At 37.5% G+C, this 19,256-nt stretch overlaps 1 protein-coding gene across 1 annotated transcript in view; it reads left to right on the top strand.

Annotated features, from left to right (window-relative positions):
• LOC132552585 (host cell factor 1-like) overlaps positions 1-12,200 on the top strand; it is a 36,517-nt gene extending 24,317 nt beyond the window's left edge. Inside the window, exons 16-22 of the mRNA XM_060216771.1 lie at positions 588-2,354; positions 2,827-2,939; positions 3,974-4,144; positions 5,776-5,976; positions 9,955-10,255; positions 11,003-11,078; positions 11,952-12,200. Of these exons, the coding sequence (XP_060072754.1) occupies positions 588-2,354; positions 2,827-2,939; positions 3,974-4,144; positions 5,776-5,976; positions 9,955-10,255; positions 11,003-11,078; positions 11,952-12,024 (2,702 nt within the window). The 3' untranslated portion in view covers positions 12,025-12,200. The remainder of the gene's footprint in view (positions 1-587; positions 2,355-2,826; positions 2,940-3,973; positions 4,145-5,775; positions 5,977-9,954; positions 10,256-11,002; positions 11,079-11,951) is intronic.
• Positions 12,201-19,256: the final 7,056 nt, after the last annotated feature.

The following is a 19,256-nucleotide window of genomic DNA, read 5'->3' as shown; positions in this document are numbered from 1 at the left end:
CATGAACAACTGAAGAGATATTGATCAAAACTGGTCAGAAGCATCCTTTGGGGAATATTGTAAGAATTGCGAGTATAAGAAGGCAGTATTATGTTAAGCACCAACTGTCAAATTAGAGTGCAGTTCAGGCTGTTTTTTTGGCACATTGATTTTGCGGCCAGAATACAGGGTTTCTGGGTGGAAATGAGCACCATTCGGTCATTAAAAACATCATTTGCTCTATTGTAGAGTTTTAATCTAATTAAGTACAGCTTCTATCAGAATTATCAAATATTTACAAATTAACAACCTGTGCCATAACTAGTTGATAGAAAATGGATATTTTTTTATTTTCTTATTGAACCTGTTTTGAGACCCCTTGTCATATGTGACATCATTTATTGTCTCCCTTTGAAGGCCACATATGACAGGTTTGACTCTAAAACCGATAAAGATCATATGCTAGTAGTCACTGAAATACCCATGGAATCTCTTATTAAATTATAAATAGATTGATTAATTAAGCCATTTCATTGCCAACTTTAGTGTTTTCTACCATTCTGTAGTATGTGATACTGAAGTTTTTTATATATATATCTATGTTACAGCAAATCAACTTGGTGGTACAGTTTTGAAGACTATTACAGCATCTCCTGCAGCCCTGGCCACCACAGCAGCCACCAGTCTCTTGTACACCACAACCACCCCTAGTGCCACCCCATCCACTCCAACTATTTCCCTTATTGCTCAGCCATCCATCTCTCATGCACCAGTTACCATGACTACTCAAGCAGTTGCAGCTAGTGCTGTGCCCAGTGGTCAGAAGCCAGTCCAGATAACCATCACTCCTGCTGCACCTCAGAGTGCTACTCAAGTAGCAGAGAGTCCAGTCATAATCTCTCAGTCATTGACAACCACTCCAACAGTAAGACCAGTTCAACAAGCACCTTGTACAGATGGACATAACTGTCCAGGTGATGATCCACCTACACAAACGACAGGTGTTTGCACGGACGGACATAACTGCCCAGGAGATGATCCACCTCCACAAACAACAGGTGTTTGCACGGATGGACACAATTGCCCAGGTGATGATCCACCTACACAAACGACAGGTGTTTGCACGGATGGACACAACTGCCCAGGTGATGATCCACCTACACAAACGACAGGTGTTTGCACGGACGGACATAACTGCCCAGGAGATGATCCACCTACACAAACGACAGGTGTTTGCACGGATGGACACAATTGCCCAGGTGATGATCCACCTACACAAACGACAGGTGTTTGCACAGATGGACACAATTGCCCAGGTGATGATCCACCTCCACAAACGACAGGTGTTTGCACAGATGGACATAACTGCCCAGGAGATGATCCACCTACACAAACGACAGGTGTCTGCACAGATGGACACAATTGCCCAGGTGATGATCCACCTACGCAAACGACAGGTGTTTGCACGGATGGACATAACTGCCCAGGAGATGATCCACCTACGCAAACGACAGGTGTTTGCACAGATGGACATAACTGCCCAGGTGATGATCCACCTACACAAACAACAGGTGTTTGCACAGATGGACATAATTGCCCAGGTGATGATCCACCTACACAAACGACAGGTGTTTGTACAGATGGACATAATTGCCCAGGAGATGATCCACCTCCACAAACGACAGGTGTTTGCACAGATGGACACAATTGCCCAGGTGATGATCCACCTCCACAAACGACAGGTGTTTGCACAGATGGACACAATTGCCCAGGTGATGATCCACCTACACAAACGACAGGTGTAAGTATGGACAGCCAAAATCCTTTGGATGTCCTAGCTTCACACAGGATGGGTAGTGGTATGGACAGTCAAAGTTGTCCAGGAGATGACTCTGTCCCACAGATTGAAGCCACTGAAACTACTGATGTCTCAACAGTTACAGCATCACTGAGCCAGTCTGCAATGGAAACTTCAACATCACTGAGTCAGGCTGCACTAGATGCATCTACAGTTAATGTACCAGAGCACTTACCAGCTGCACTGCTACAGTCTGACACTAAATCTGAAGTTATGGACACCTCAATCACAGAAGCATCACCCATGCCTCCTGCTCAGCTGCTGCAGGCGACTCCTAGCGAAGAGGCAAAGGAGGAACCTATGGATACACTGTCCAACACAGTAGGTGTGTCTCTGCCAACTCCTATGGACACACTGTCTAATACAGTAGGTCTGTCTCTACCGACTCCTACCCTCAACAGCAATCCCCTGAGTGTCCTGTCCCAAAGCAGCACTGCAGCCTCTCTAGCCACTGCTGCTGCTGCTAATACCCTCGCTGGCATGGATGCTCTAGCTGCCGTTGCTAACTCGGTTTCAGGTAAGATCAACCAGATTTATATTGTAGTATGTATATTCTTATCAAATAACAGCATGTCTCATCAAAAAATCACAGGAAAAAATTAGTTCTTACTTATCTATTCACTAGAAATTTATCTCTTGGAAATTCTGAAATTTAGAAGTGAAGATGGTGAAAATTGTATGAATGTAAAAGTACTAAAGATTTTAGATCCAACTTGTTACAATATCGGATATTATCATGGTATTAAGGTCAGTCAGGATGACCTAAAACAAGCATGTTTTATCGGTTGTCATGCGCCATCCACCAGGCACACACAATTTTTTCTAATAAGAGCTTTAAGTGGATATCAACCAAATTTGGTGTGAACTGTTATTGGAGAAAGAATATTAAGTCTTAATATAATGAAGTTGATTAGGTAAAAAAGACATTAAATTGGAATGTGAACTCATTAATAAACCTCTCAAAATGTCTTTTTTTCTTTCTTCCTTAGATCCTTTAGCTACTCTGGCAAGTGCAGCTATTTCCTCAGCCAGCACAGTAACTCCCCAGGTGAAAGTGGAACCAGGTACTATGAACATGAAAGCTGATCCAGATCTGAAACAGGTCAGTCACACAGACATTTTTGATACAGACTTTTTGTTTTATTGTAGTGCATTCAAGATATACATCATGTACATTAAGTCTACATTAGTTAATTAACATCCTTATGTTGACTTGACATCATGTATCACCATGCATACATACTCACTATCACTTTGTAGGGCCTGATATCACCATCACTGCACATCACTATGATTTACAAATGCCAGTATATTTACTCCAACAACTTCTCCCAAACTAATTTGTAAGAAATTGTCATTTCAACAGATATCATTTTTGTGAACAGAGGTACAATCAAAATGACATCCTCCAACAACATCCCAGTTCACAAAAATGTTGTCTCTCCCTACAACAACCCAATTCACAAAAATAATATATCTCCTAACAGCACCCCTGTTCATAAAGATAGTATCTCTCCCAAATGTATCCTAGTTTACAAAGATAACATTTCTCACTACAGCATCCCAGTTCATAAAGATAGTATCTCTCCCAAAAGTATCTCTCTCTACAGCAATCCAGTTCACAAAGATATCTCTCACTTCATCATCTCAATTAACAAAAATAATATCTTCCACTATATCATCCCTGTTCACAAAGATTATAACTCACCCTACAGCATCCCAGTTCACAAAGATTATACTCACCCTACAGCATCCCAGTTCACAAAGATTATACCTCACCCTACAGCATCCCAGTTCACAAAGATTATAACTCACCCTACAGCATCCCAGGTACAATGAACATAGATATCTCTCTATGATTTCCTAATTCAGAACTGTACACAAACTAAAGCTCATCTGTCTAAATGCAATAAATGTTTTAGATATCCAGCTAACATGATGTCTTTTCACCAGATTTCATTTATGAAATTCACTTTAATGTCCATTGCAAATTTAGCATACATGTATTAAAATAACAATTGAAACAAGATTTACTTCTCTGTTGAAGTGACTCTATACATGTATAGTAAAGAATGCGAAGAAAATGGAAAATTAGATTTGACTTCTGTCTGTATATCCAGTAATTTTTATTTCTAGGAGAATAAGGCAGAAAGTCCTTCAGTGAAGATGCCAACCACACCTGTGAAGAAGGATGCTCACCAGTGGTATGATGTTGGCATCATCAAGGGTACATCCTGTGTGGTGGCTCATTATTATCTGTCCTCTGACACTACGCAGGGCAACGGTGATGTTGTCAACACCAAGCAGGTATGTTAAACTATTATTTCCTATAAGCTATCTCACATTTGCTGGTATTTCAGAATCCTTCTATCACAACATCTTAAGATTGCAGCTACTGAATTTTTAAATACAGTCACACCTACCTGATCGAACATTGATGATTCAAATTCCTCGATGTATCAAGGTTTTTGTCCTGTCCAAAATTTCATTCCTATATATTACTACTAACTTACCCCCTTATGTTTAAGAAATCTAACTTTTCAATATATCAAAGTTTTACACAGACTGTAAGCTGTGATAACCTCATGATTCAAACAAAAAAATTATGATGTCAGCTGTGATAACCTCATGATTCAAACAAAAAATTTATGTCAGTTGTGATAACCTCATGATTCAAACAAAAAATTTATGATGTCAGCTGTGATAACCTCATGATTCAAACAAAAAAATTTTGATGTCAGCTGTGATAACCTCATGATTCAAACAAAAAATTTATGATGTAAGCTGTGATAACCCCATGATTCAAACAAAAGATTTATGATGTAAGCTGTGATAACCTCATGATTCAAACAAAAAATTGATGATGTAAGCTGTGATAACCTCATGATTCAAACAAAAAATTGATGATGTCAGCTGTGATAACCTCATGATTCAAACAAAAAATTGATGATGTAAGCTGTGATAACCTCATGATTCAAACAAAATATTTATGATTTACCAACATGTATTATTCAGAGTCTCATTGTATTGAAGTTTTTTTGGTAGTCCCCTAAACTTCAAAACACCAAAGTTTGACTGTATTTATATTTAGACTTTGCTCTGCCTTAAGGAAACTAGTTAACTCTGAAATGAGTGTTTTTGTTCTTTGGGGAAAAACCATTTGTGTCTTTGATGCATCATTCTGTAACATTGATGTACATTTCTACTGTACATATCTTCACTCAGAAAATGACTGTTTTATATGAAAATTAAAAAGACTGCTATAATACAGATAGTTTAAAAACTCATGATCTTACCAAACAATGATGTCTACAACATCTGATAATTTTGTCATGTAGATATCTAGACCTACATTGCTGTACCAGATTTCATGCTAAATGGGATCGGCTCTGTCAGTCAATTTTTAGGTCATCTGACCTGAAGGGGCTGAAGCATAATAATTGGCTGGTAGATCTCGAGGATGAAGTCAGACAAAATGACCTTGAACCATATTCACGGTTACAGGGTTCAAATTGTCAAAACCTGTAAAAGATTTCTTCTGCTAAACCAAAAGTCTGTGAAGCAGTATATGTGGGTTGGAAGGTGTTTCTAGGTCAAAGCTAGACAAATTAAGAGAGGAAAAAAGACATTTACCTATTAATGCAGGTCCTAACTGTCACTGAAGCTATTTGTCATGAAAATTAGTTAAAATTGATAGGATGCGCCCACTTTAAATACCAATGATGTATGTGTTCATGTATTTGTAATAAACACAAATTCTAGCTTTGTTGAACATTGGATATCAGATGAGTGATACAGGCTCATTGAGCCTCATGTTTTGATTCTAGTTTCATGATGTCTTGGCCAGTTTAGAAATTTACACGAAAAATTGGTATCAGTTTGCAGATCGAAATTCTGGGGGAAGTTTTAACACTGATGTTTGACTTTGTGTTTTTTAGGACATTGATGTTGTAAGCATACCTGACCACAGTGTCCTCAAGAAGCAAGAGCTTCTGCCAGGAACGGCCTACAAATTTCGTGTGGCAGGAATAAATGCCTGTGGCCGTGGAACTTTCAGTGAGATCTCCGCATTTAAAACCTGTCTTCCTGGATACCCTGGTGCCCCATCTGCCATCAAAATCAGCAAGGTGGGCTTAAAAGTGAGGAACGCTTTAGAGTTATCTCTGGTTTGTGGGAACATACTAACATTTATAATATATCCTGCTTATTACTTACACTCGGATGGAAACATTCACTTTGCTGGCAGAGAGCATATGAGCTGGTTTGAATTTACAATAGGAATATTTTAATTAGCTCACCTTGCCCAAAGGGCCAAGTGTTACTCGTCATGTACAACTGAGTAGATTTAAACAAAATTTGGTCAGAAATATCCTTTGGGGAAGGGATTATATTTTACATAAATGGTGAGTCTTCGGCCCCAGAGCATGAGGCCCTATAAAGGAAATAGAGCACATTCTTTAAAATCCTTCTTCCTCTTAAGAAATTAAAGGATATTGTCCAAATTTATTCTGTGAAGCATTCTTTGGTGAATTGGATTCAATTTTATATAAAAAATGGGTCTTGACTCCCTAGTGTGGAAGGAAATTTAATTTATAATGCATTATTGGGTGCAAGGAATCCATTTTAAAGTGTTTGTAAACAATTTTGTTATTGCTATTTCTGGAGAAGTACTGGATAATCTTTCTCAAATTTTCATGAAGGCTTCCTTGGTACCTAGTTGTGCCCATTTGATTTTGGGAATGTTAAGAAACAGAATGGCCAACAGGTGGTCATCGTAGATTTCTACGATGAATTTTACCTGTTCGATGCTGAGACTAGTCAGAAAACAAAATGGCTGACAATGATCTTAGATTACTATTGCTTTTACTTCGAAGAATGTTCAAATTCCATATCGTTAGCGGCAAAAATAGGAGAGAGAGAGAAAAAAAGGGACAAGATAGTAGGGAACAGATAAAGAGCAAACAGTGGTGGCTGCCAAGAGCCTGCTGGGGTCTCTTATTTGAAAATGGTTGGCCTTGGTAGGAGAGGCAAGAAAACCAGAAGGGTATAGAGCAATTTCTTCCAAATTCCTCTTCTTCTGCAGGAAATATTAGATTCAGTTCCAATTTGGTTTGGAACTGAATTTTCCTATATGGAAAGAGGAGAATCACTCCTTTTGTTGGGAAAAGGATATTTTACCCAGATTCTTTCTGAAGCAGTCTAGAGTAAAGGAAAACTTTGTCTAAATGGTGGATCTCAGTCTCTGGAACAAGACCCTGAGAGGCAGAGCCCAAAATGCAGATAGCAATTTGTTAAAATCATTATTCTATAGGAATTATTCAATTTTGGTCAGATATTGGTCTGAAGCATCTTCGTGTGAATAAATATAGTGCACCCTTTAGGTAGAGGTTTGGGTTGAATAAGAGAAATAGACAATCTTTTAAATGCTTTTCCTCTAGTTAAGATCAAGTGATTTCAACGAACTGAAGCATGTGAGCAATACAGGTCTTATGGACCACTTTTTTTCTACAATTCATGAATGAAGTAGTAACAATAGCAAAGTGCCCTGCCTGGTGGATTTTTTCATCCGTGAACATTCCATATACTAACTCCATGAAAATGGCATTAGCTTTCCTTGTATCTATATCCTATATAACCTGATATTCCTAATGTTTGGCTAACTATGGCAAGCTGTTCAACTCATCTTTGTGCAAATATTCTGGAATTGTTTTATCACTGATACTCTTGAGATGTACAAGGATTGATTATTATTCTTTCCATGGTCCTTAAATTTCATACACCTGTTTAAATTTTTGATTGGATTTATTATATCATGGTGCTGACCTTCCATCATATTTGTTGGTAGGTCTCATGTATCAGTTTTCAAGCAATCTCTTTCAAACTTGACACGGCTAAACCACCATGACATAAAAATATGTTTTTCCTAAATTACTGAATATTAAATTCTTTATAATCCTACTCCTCAAGGAATGATAGGTGTTTACCCAAATTTTGTCTAAAGCAAGGAAATCAGTTTTGCATAAACTACAGGTCTCTGAGTCCCCTGTGGCAAGAGGGATAGGGCCCAATAGGGGAAATAGACTGAATCCTTGACAATACCTCTTCTGCTATAGGAATGCCAGGATTCTGTTCCAATTCTGTATGACCCATGCTTGTTGGTGTAAACAGTATATGTAATCCCCATGGGGAACAGGAATGCATCCTGATGGGGGAAAAAGATATAAATTATCTAAATAATTAAGTTTAGATGAAGTGATTTCAGTGACCAGATGAATGATGGGGGTCCTATGGACATCTTGTTCGAATTTTAATAGCCATATATTTATCAAGTCATCTAACCTGAAGAGTCAGGATGACCTATAGCCATCATGTTTCGTGTGCCGTTGTGCACTAACCAACATGCGCAAACTTTCCATTCAAATGACTTCTTCTCAATAACCAAAAGGCCCTGGGTTCTGTTATTGGGCCTGTAGCATGCTGGGATGAAGTGTTGCCAAGTGTGTTAAAATTAATGACCTTGATCCACATTAAAGGTCACAGAAGCAAATGTGTTGAAACATTTGAACAACTTCTTAATAACTTAAAGACCCAGGGTACTGATATTGGGACTGTAGCATGCTGGGATGAATTAGAATTGGCTACAAGGTTTGTGAAAATGAAGGACCTTTACCCACTTTCAAGGTCACAGGGGTAAAATGTGTTACAATCTTCTTCTCGATAACCAAAAGGTCAAAGGTGCTGCTATAGGGCATGTAGTATGCTGCTTTGAAGGACTGTCAGGTTCATTAACCTGAGACTTTTACCCACTTTCAAGGTCATAGGTTCAAATATGTTAAATCTTTTAAACAACCAAAAAGCCCAGGGTGCTGATATTGGAAATGTAGCAATGCTGTGATGAAGCGCTGTCATATCTGTTCATATGATTGAACTTGACATACTTTCAAGGTCCGAGGGTTAAAATCTTATAATGACTTCTTCTAATAAACCAAAAGGTCCAAGCTGTTGATATTGGTTCTTTAACGTAATTAGATAAATGGCTTTGAATTTTATTCAGAAAGTTGACTTTGACTTGCTTTCAAGGTCTCCTGGGTCAAATTCATTGAAATCTTCTATTTCTTCTTTCAACAAGCAATGGGTCTGGAATCATAGGTTTTGTGTAGTAGCATATATGGTTTTAAGTTTGCTGAAATGATTTTATGAACTGACAATGTCTTGTTTGTAAACTGTGTAGTAGTTGAGTGATTCAGGCCCACTTGGCCTCTTTTACATCTAGAACATGGAATTTGAAATTAATTAAACAACACTCTGAGATTATAATAAAGTGACATTGTGGCATGGCATCTGTCGATTGTCCATCCATCCAGCGTCAACTTTTCCATTTGAACTTCTTCTCCATAACCAACACATCAAATGTCATGGTATTTGGCAGCTGAAGGGATGAAAGTAGGATAAATTTTACAAAAGGAAATGACATTGATCCATATTCAAGGTCATAGGGGTCAATTTTGTGAAAACTTTGATAAACGAAAGTATGATATTTGGTGGAAAGGTGATTGCAGGTAAAAGCCCGATAAGTTTTTGAGAAAAAAGACTTTCCATTTACCTAAAATCCATGTCAGGACTTGCAATTTAAAGTCAAGTATTAGTAGCTGTTTGTGGTGGAAATTGGTTAAAATTTGATGAAAGTGCCCAATTTGAATGCCAGATTCCACTCCACTGCAATTGTTCACCATAGGTGTGTACACATAGACTTCAGAGTCCCACCTGATATTGCCCAATCAGTTCTTACCTCTTGAATCATAATCCTATTGAAGATTCGATCTAGAACCTCTATATACATCATCAGCTTGACAGATTAGTAAAGGACATAATTCCACTACCATATTCATTGTCATTTAACATTGCTTCATTTATCAAAATATATAAATAAAAATAAATCAGAAATAAACAAGTGTATGGGGTGAATAAGGCACATTGACATCTGCTTTCTTAGTTTTCTCGTACCATGCTTTACTGATATACCACTTCCATCATTCTATCATATACAGCATCTATAAACGCCCTTGATACATCTAGTTGTCAAGTTGTCGCATTGGATATTTCTATTGTTTATTCAGAGTGCTGAAGGAGCCCACCTGTCATGGGAGCCTCCTCAGAACACAGCTGGTCGTATTACAGAGTATTCTGTTTATCTTGCTGTGCGTAACGCTGCTTCACAAGCTGACCAGAAGCCTGGCACCCCAGCTCAGCTGGCATTTGTGCGGGTGTACTGTGGTCCTTTGCCAACGTGTACAGTGACTACTGCAAGTCTTGCCTCAGCACATATTGACTACACCACCAAACCGGCCATAATCTTTAGAATTGCAGCAAGAAATGAGAAGGGTTATGGACCAGCAACACAAGTGAGGTGGTTACAAGGTTAGTAGTTGAATTGTAAAATAAGGTTTACTCTCAGATTTTTTCTAGCGTTCATGTATCCAAAAACGCTGTTGTTTGATAAACAGCAAATGTTATGGAATTCTCAGACAGAATTCTAGGGATGAAGCCCTGAGATTTTCATATCATTAGACTTGAAGGGTGAGGATGACAGTTAGTCATTGTTTCATTCAGCGTCATGCACTGTCAGTCGTGTGTCTAATTTTTAGACTTCTCCAATTCCACCAGTGGGATTCAGCTGAAACTTACCTAATCCTGAGTGGTACTGACCAAGTATTATTTTCTTTGTCTGAAATCAAATGTCTCGAAATAATATTTTGAAACTTCTTTTCAAATTCTGCATTTTCCATTAAGCTAAAAATTTTAAGAAGACATTAAGGAAACTAATTTGGCAAAGTGTTATAATTTTTCCTCGTTGAAAGTTCAATATGGTCGCCATGGCAGGCATTTTGTAACATGATTGCAGAATTATGATTTCCCTGAGCAACACCTGAAATTTTGTCAAAATTTAATGTAGTGCTAAAACATTCTGATTCGTTTTACTTTGTTATAAATTGTTCCCACTAACTACTACAGATGTTTCATGGTATAAAGTCCTTTATATTTAGATAAACATTAAGGCCCATGGACTTCCTGTTACAAGTTACAATTCAAAAAGAAGCATTATGCAATGTCTGCTGTCTGTGACCTTGCCAATGATTGATTGGATTTATTGTTTTACGTTCACAGATGCCCAGAGTCCTGCTGGTCCAAAGGTTGCTGTCAAACGAACTCTTCCAGCAACAACTGTTACAACTGCAGATGCGTAAGTCTTCTCACTTTCCTTTTAAACTTGAGATTCAGGCAAGCTCCGACTCATGTGGAAGAATTATGATGGATTGTACAGAGACAGTTTCTCTGCTACACCTACTTTACAATTGTGGTCATCTTTTAGAACAAGTGATCTGTTGCTAATGTATTTTCTAACTGCTTAGCTCTATATCATCATCATTGATGAAATTAATCTCCGAAATTTATCATAGAGTTCAGCATTTCTTGTGACGCTTGTCATTTATTATAATTCCCGCAATGAAGAGGTATACTTGAATCATCGTATTGGAAATAAACCAAACTTGGTTGGAACTGTTAGTTTAGGATGACAGTTTGATGTCTTGCTAATATTGACCCTGGCTGACTCCCAGGGGCTGATGGATGTGGCCAAATAGGGTCATATTGAATGAAATTTAAAAGATCTTCTTTGCAATAACCAAATATGGTAGAATCAAATATTCTTCATGGATGGAATGAGCTTAGGATGCTTTTCTGTTGCTGACATCCATGGGCTGATGTGTGTGGCCAAAAAGGATCAAACTGACTGAAATTTCAAAACTCTTCTCATCAGCAGAAATTTGGAAATATTTGAAATACCCAACCTATAGTCATGTATACCATTGCTAGCCTTTGAGATCAATGTGAGCGATACAGGCCCTATGGGCCTCTTGTTTTTGGTAGACTGATGTTAACAACGTTTTTAGGTCTTACATGTATTACAGTTTGTTCTGTAATAGTATATAGATATTGGTGCACAAAAGACCCTTAAATAGTACAGAAATCCATAGTTCATAGTATGGGTAATAACACCCATTGCCTTAGATTTAAGAATTCTGAAATTAAAACGTAACCTGTTTGTTTTTTTCAGGCGACAGCAGCTGCAAGGTATAGGTCCTATCAAGAAAATAAAAACAGAGGAAGAAAATGAGCGTCAAGGATAGAAAGATCTTTAATTTCTGTAATATTAGATTTTTTTAATGATAGTTCATTTGTCAAACATTTTCATTTGTAAATAGTTCATTCTTAAAGTTATCACTTTTGTACAAATACATACCATTAATTTCTCATTTTGCCATCAAATTGTCCCCATCTTTGTTAGAAATTTAGATATCATATTTTCAGCACTTCATTGCTTTTTGTCTCTGATATATGTGTTAAAGTACTAGTTGTCTACATATATATGAACTTTCCTTTGTTATATTTGTAAAGCCATTACTGAGATATTGTTTAATTTATCCTCTCGATTACATCAACTGACCAGTTACTGAATTGATATGAGATGTAACAATGGTGAATAGATATCCATTGTTTATGTAAAGGGATCAGTCAAGTTTGGTGGTTGGAATCCAGAATGAATACATGTGGTATTCAGTTGTCCTCATTGTGAAAGGCAAAACAAGAGTTGAAATTATAATCAGTAACACTCATGAATCTTGTTAACATAATCCTGATATGTTCAAAACACATTACAAATAGAATTCTTAAAAATTTTGTTTTGATTTTTCTTTTCATAACATAAAACCAAAAATATGATATCAAATATCAGAGCAGAGAAATCCTCATCAGTATTGATGTGTCAGGCCCGAGCTTCAGGTATACCATCGCAGTGTATCTCTCACTAATAAACTCTACATTGATTGCAATAGTACCATTAATATCACTAATTAATTTTGTTAAACAGCTGCACAGGTTACTGAGCTTAGATCTGATTTGAGATTTTGTTGTTGGTGCATATATTACTGTATCAATTGTGCTATACTATTTAGGTTGCTGGTGGTGTTTGATTCACCATCATCTGATAGTGGACTGTTAAGTTGCTTTACATGTGTAGTCTTTCCACTTTCCATCTGTCTGTCCATTATTTGATCTCATAATCACTATATAGCTGTTTCTGAAACACTATACTGCAACCATCTCCTTGAAAGTACTGATATATTCTGTATGGGTCCTAAATGTGCATGCCACATTTCAAGTAGAGTTGGGAAGTTGAAGCTATATTATACATGTCAAGTACCAGTTCTAGTTTACTTGTACAAGTGACATTTTGGGATCATCCGATTTTAAAGATGGCCATCAGTTGCTGATTTGAAATTTTAAAGATGAAGTTTGTTAGTGCTGGTTTTTAGCTCACCTGGTCTGAAGGACTGGTGAGCTTATGCCATGGCACAGCATCTGTCGTCCGTCCAGCACCCATCAACATTTTACTAAAAATTGCTACTAGTCATTATCATCTGAATAGTATTTGACCAAATTTGGTCAGAGGGAAATAGAGTAAATTCTTTCAAAATCCTACTCCTGTAGGATTGGTTAGATTTTGCCAAAAATTAAGTCTAAAGCATTCTTGGTTGACAAGGAATCAAGTTCGTTGAAGTATTATTTCTCGATCTCAGGGGCCCAAGTGGCAGGGTCCAAGTTTGGTCCAAAGCAATTTTAATGAATAGTGAGTCTGACTTTTGATGGACCACAAGGGAAAACATTTCAAAAATTATTTGTCTTTTTTTAAATTCTTTATTAAATGGCTGAATAGGTAAATTAGCCAGGTGAGCGATGCAGGTCCCTTGGGCCTCTTGTTTAAGATACATTGTATCACCTTGTTACATTATGAACATGTTTCATATGGGTTCTAGTTGTGCATGCCACATATTGAGCTTCAAAGTATATTCAAAATGACCATCAGTGACCATATAGGATTTGGACATTGTAAGTTGGTGGGTTAAATTAACAATAGATAATAGCTTAATGATACTCCAGAGCATAATTGATCCCAGAGGCAGATGAGTCAAGCCAAACAGGAGTCCAATCAACTGAGATATTCTCAAATACACTGATATTGTTGAACCATTAAATGGATTCTAAGGTGCTTTTCTAGCATGTGCTTTCTATGAAGATCGGTAAAAAGTTTACCATTATTTTTGTAATAAAATGACATTTTAGGGCATAATTGTTTCCATTCAAATAATTCAAACCTCATTAGAATTATTAATAAGGGATGATACTTAAATTATATCTACAATTACATGTACAATTGAGTTAAGGTGATTCTCAATGTTTCAGCAACAAAAAATATAGCTTTTATAGAATTCTGATGACAAGTGAGGCAGTTTTTATTGATGTCCAATTACAAGTTATTTATTGCTATATGTATCTTTTGTGTTCAGTCAAATCTATATGTTATTTCTCCATATATTTTGATTATACCTGTACGTGTACTTCAACAAGTCATACATTTAATATCTTTATTGCCATTGTTGTTAAGAGAAGGAAACTATAGTATATCTCGAGGACAAAACTACATTAAACTAACAGAATTTATCATTGTCTTGGAGGAGCAAAATTCAACTTCATGTGGTCCTTTATATCATGATGTAAAAAGTGAGCATTGTCATTATCAATTACATATATACTGGAAAACAACATGAAATTTTACATTATTTTAGTGAAGTCGTTGGTCATATTCAATGTGTATTTTGAAATAAATACTTTTACTAGATCATGAAAATTTAAAAAGAGTGTTGAGTTTTATTTGAGTGTGTGGATTTTCTGTTCCTATCTAATGTTAGCATCTCTCAATTGATGGTTCTGTCAATTTCATGAAACTAAAGGTAAATACTTCCATGCTGAAGTGTAGAATGTTCATGTGTTAGCGCCTTGGTCCCACACTATGCATAATACATCTAAATGCAGGGCCCTAATAATTCACCACTCCATATTGTAGCATGTCCAGCCATATCTATATCCAATCTTGTTTCTGGCGATCCTTTTGCTATCGTGTTTTGTCCATCACTAGGGTCAGACTTAAGGGTGAGGATGACCTATAGCCATCATGTTTCATCAGTCATTGTCCCCCATCTGCCATATGTAAACTTTCCCTTCAAATGACCTAGGGGACTGATATAAGGCCTGTAGCATGCATGTGTTAAAGGCTACTAAGTTATTCTAGTGAATGACCTTTACCCAATTTCAAAGTCACGTGAGTCGGAAGTGTAGAAATCAAAAGGCCTAGCGGATGCTGATATTAAACGATTATTTGAGAAGTTCGAATTTTAACAATATTAAATCACACCAGTATGCTTAGAGCACATCTAACACAGTTTGTACATTGGTTGGCAAAAAGTGAAGGTCACGATCGACGTCTCCAAAGTCTATAAGTCCAGCTACTTCTTTAGCTGAAGTTAGCATCATTCTCATTGTCTTGTGAGCATCCTATCGTGAAAATATTTACATGTTTTTAGCACAACAAACCATTTCCATAAACACTATAAGAATTCTGGACACAGTCCAGTTGAAATGTTTCACTTAGTCTCTAAAGGTTAATCTTTGCTAAGTCTTCCCAGCTCTGATGACCTTGTGTTTCTTCCACCGATTCTTTAACTTGTGGGCCGTGGAGACCGGCTACCCTGATGGAAGTTAATCCGACCGTGCTGCTCGAGATGACGGAGCTGGTTTTCAGGGTATCTTAGGAGATCTTCTGGATCACTGTCTGATCCAAATCATTGACCTTCTTACCTTCTTCATTTTCTGTCTCTAACGTATCTATCCTCCATTTGGGAGAGTTCACCAATTCTGTAGTTCCTCCTTCAGCTTCGAAAAGATCGTGTCCAAATACTCCTTTGCAGAATTATCCGGCTTTAAAGTTCGTTCATCCTATCTGACAGAATAATCTCGTAATTTTAGAAGGACCCATGTTGAATTACTAGCTTAGAATATACTTCGTACGCTGATACACTTGTCCAAATACAAAGACACAACTGTAGCAATTATCGGAATTTCACCGTGAGCGGTGGTCACCACTTGCACTGTACTATAGTGCAAGTTGTGATCACTTTGGAGCAAGTTTGATAAGACAATGGAAGTCCATTGTCATATCAAACTTGCTCCAAACAGATTTTTTATGCCAATGATACTGGAATGATAGGTAGGGGATGGAAGTACTTTCTTACGCCCTCATGCCAAAATTCAGATGATAATTTTACTCACGATGGACAAAATCTATGAAATATGTCGAAACATCGGTTTACCATTCAGCCAGGTGCACGTGACTCTAACCGCTCTTCCCATAATATAAAGTTTGAGAGTGATTCATCCAGTGCTTCTCAAGAAATAGCGATAACAAACTTCCATTGTCAAATTCCAAGATGGCCACCTGCTGGCCATTTTGTTTTTCTGATTAGTTCTAAAAGGTCGCATTTAGGGACCAAGGAGGACTTACAAAGTGAATTGAGAAATGTCCATCTAATACTTCTCAAGAAATAGCGATTACAAAAACTGTTTTCGGACAGACGGACGGACGGTGGTCGACTGATCACGGATATCGGGTAATTTGTCTGGGCCACCACCTTATGATGGGCACCTTTTGCCGCCTCTCTGGAGACTATTTTGAAGGGGATAATTGAAGTGATCTACACTGAAAGAAAAACATCGAGACAATACCAATATGTCAACATAATCATAAGCCAAACTCAAATTCCGTAAAATTAAGACAATCTGACAATTAGTCCATTGACATGAATGTTTACAGTCTATTTCCTTTCTACTTCGCTGTTGTACAAGGCTATGTTGTACATAGTACTTCACATTTTTCAAACCCCTTTTATTGATGTTTGGAACTGCGTTACTAGTTTCTTCTTTGCAGCAAAACAGAATTTCTTTTAACCACTCCTCTATGTATTCTTTCGTCCATACTTTTCTTGTTACCTTATCTTTTTAGATTCCTAGATTAGTTTGTACATTTTTAGAGTATATCTATGGAGTGCGTAATATGGCAAGCTAAAAAGGTTTGCTGGGTGACAGGTTTTCTGTCTCCGCGACTCTGGGCAGCATCTCACTGACGAACGTCAGTGTTCTGGCCTCGTCTGATAAGCCGAAGTTGAAAAGGTCACTATTTATTGATATCTGTAAATTGACTATGGATATCTACAAAACCACAGGGTAGATAACTCTTGTGGGCTCTCCATCGGAACTGTTCACAATAAGAAAGTATTGTTCTGGTTATATGTCCCAATGGTTTGGCCTAAATATATGGATACCGTTATCCAGTGACAGTTTGATAACGTATAACAGGCTAGTATGTCATATCTGGGCATGTTAAAGTCTATCCAGATTAACGTTAAAAAATTGCTAAAAGCGAAATTCCATATACTGTATTAATGAAATAGATCGTTTGTTTAATATTTCTTTTAGAGTAAAATTGGAAATGTCAAGTCTGTCCTAAATACTCGAACGATGAAATCGTGTGGAGGTTTTCTATAACTTCTTAGAATTTTATATCAACATTGAGAAAAATGTGAATGTATCATAAAAGCTAGTCTACTGTTGTCATCTCAATGGGAGGTTCCCGATTTATCCACTCCAGATAAAGAAAGATATTGTTTTATGACATCAAAAGCAAACCAATTATAATCCGTTACATGCTAATTACCTGTGTTCATTTACTTATCTTTATACCTGTGTGATCTGTTATACTAGAAACAGTAGACAGGGAGGTATAATACGGTGTTATACGTCTCCGTTATAGATGAAATTTTAAATGATTTCTGTTGAATTAATAAAATAACACAATAAAGAGTCATGTTAAAAACCGTCTGATATAAAGTATACACAATAAAATTTCAATTCATAATACACATGTAAGTTCTAATGATACAACTAACAGAACAGTGTGTTGTAAGAACTTTCAGTCTTCTGACATTACAAACCTGAAAAACTTTTTTGGTCCTGCATTTCCCAGTAGAGATGGTTCAATACCATTCCACACAGACACCGTGTTTTGGTACTGCAGCTCAAAGCAGTTTGTGATGGTCGAGGTAACCATGCTTGGGGAAGACAAGGTGGAAGAGGCAAATGAGTGTCAACAACAGAGCTGGAGAACTTGATGGCTGCCCGTGGAGACTGACGTTACGCCAACAAGGGTTCGTAGGAGAGACTGTTGGGAGCAAAAAGGCAGGCATACGACAGATGCCGCTTCAAGCTGGGTATGGAGGGTGAGGGAAGAACAGTGGAGTGGTCACCAGGCACAGCGCTAGGCACATAGTGACGGGAGAAAAGTAGGCATCACTGCCCGTAGTGATGCAGCAGGTTTAGCAAAGAGGATTTAACAGCATGCAGCGACAGCCGACTAGTCCCTGGTTGGGCCTGATCAACCCAGTCGGTGCACCTTTGGAGGACGTCGCGGAGAAACTGCCGAAATGACTGAGGAAGGAGGGTCCGCCTGATGATGGGACTGGCCAGCATTGGATTATTTTAGTGTATTTAAGTTAGAAATATGAACGTTAACTAATTATTTGAATACGTTTGAATTCTTACATGACTCAAATGATGATTTTTCAATCTAGACAGGTTATATACGAAAGAAAATGTATATTTGAATCAGTTTTAACTCCCAGTAAATTAGATGTGATTGATTTCTTTGTCGTTCAGTATGATATAAATGTTACGTAAGAACATGTAAAACCTGTATTAATTTATCAACTCTCTTGAAATTCTTATCGTTTCATATATCATCTTCCAATATAGGGCCATAAGTTATCTAAAGTAGACTTAAACGTTTAACAACATTCCTATGTTCATGTTATTTTTGAAAAGTGGGCAAATCGGGTTACAGTCCCATGACCAGTATTTAGGATATGCCTCAGCAGAAAACATTTAATTTCTATATCATAATTAATTTCAGTTGACCAAACACTTAATACAATTACTTCCGTTCAAATACGATGAAATACCATGAAAATATAAAAAGTTCAGATTTCCTGATGTTGCCTGGCTCTGACCAAGACCGTCTCCGTAGACTGTGCGTTTTTTATGATATACAACAAAAGAAAGCACTTGATTTTATATTCTAATTGATTAAGTCGCGCGTGAATTCTTGTTTAAGGTCCCAGTCTACCACGGCCCCAGTCCACCACGGCCAAGTCACGGACAGTGCAGCTGTCTGATGCCACTCACGGAAACAGGACCACACAGAATCGGATGAAAATGTGTTTCTACAAACCATATATAACCAACACATAGAGGAAAAATAGGGGTCCTATATATCAACCTCGGTGCTATTTTTGCCTGTGGTCAAGCTTAGTCTTTCACAGCTAACCCCTGACCATTGTTGACCCAGACAGATGATTACATCCAGACAGAGGCACCTTAAGGGGAAATATAAACACAGAGCTACTTAAACAACCGA

This window comes from Ylistrum balloti, unplaced genomic scaffold (assembly GCF_031769215.1).
Source record: "Ylistrum balloti isolate Yb309-2 unplaced genomic scaffold, AGI_CSIRO_Ybal_v1 Utg370260, whole genome shotgun sequence".
Classification (NCBI taxonomy): Eukaryota; Metazoa; Mollusca; class Bivalvia; order Pectinida; family Pectinidae; genus Ylistrum; species Ylistrum balloti.
This window is presented reverse-complemented; position numbering and strand designations above follow the sequence as displayed.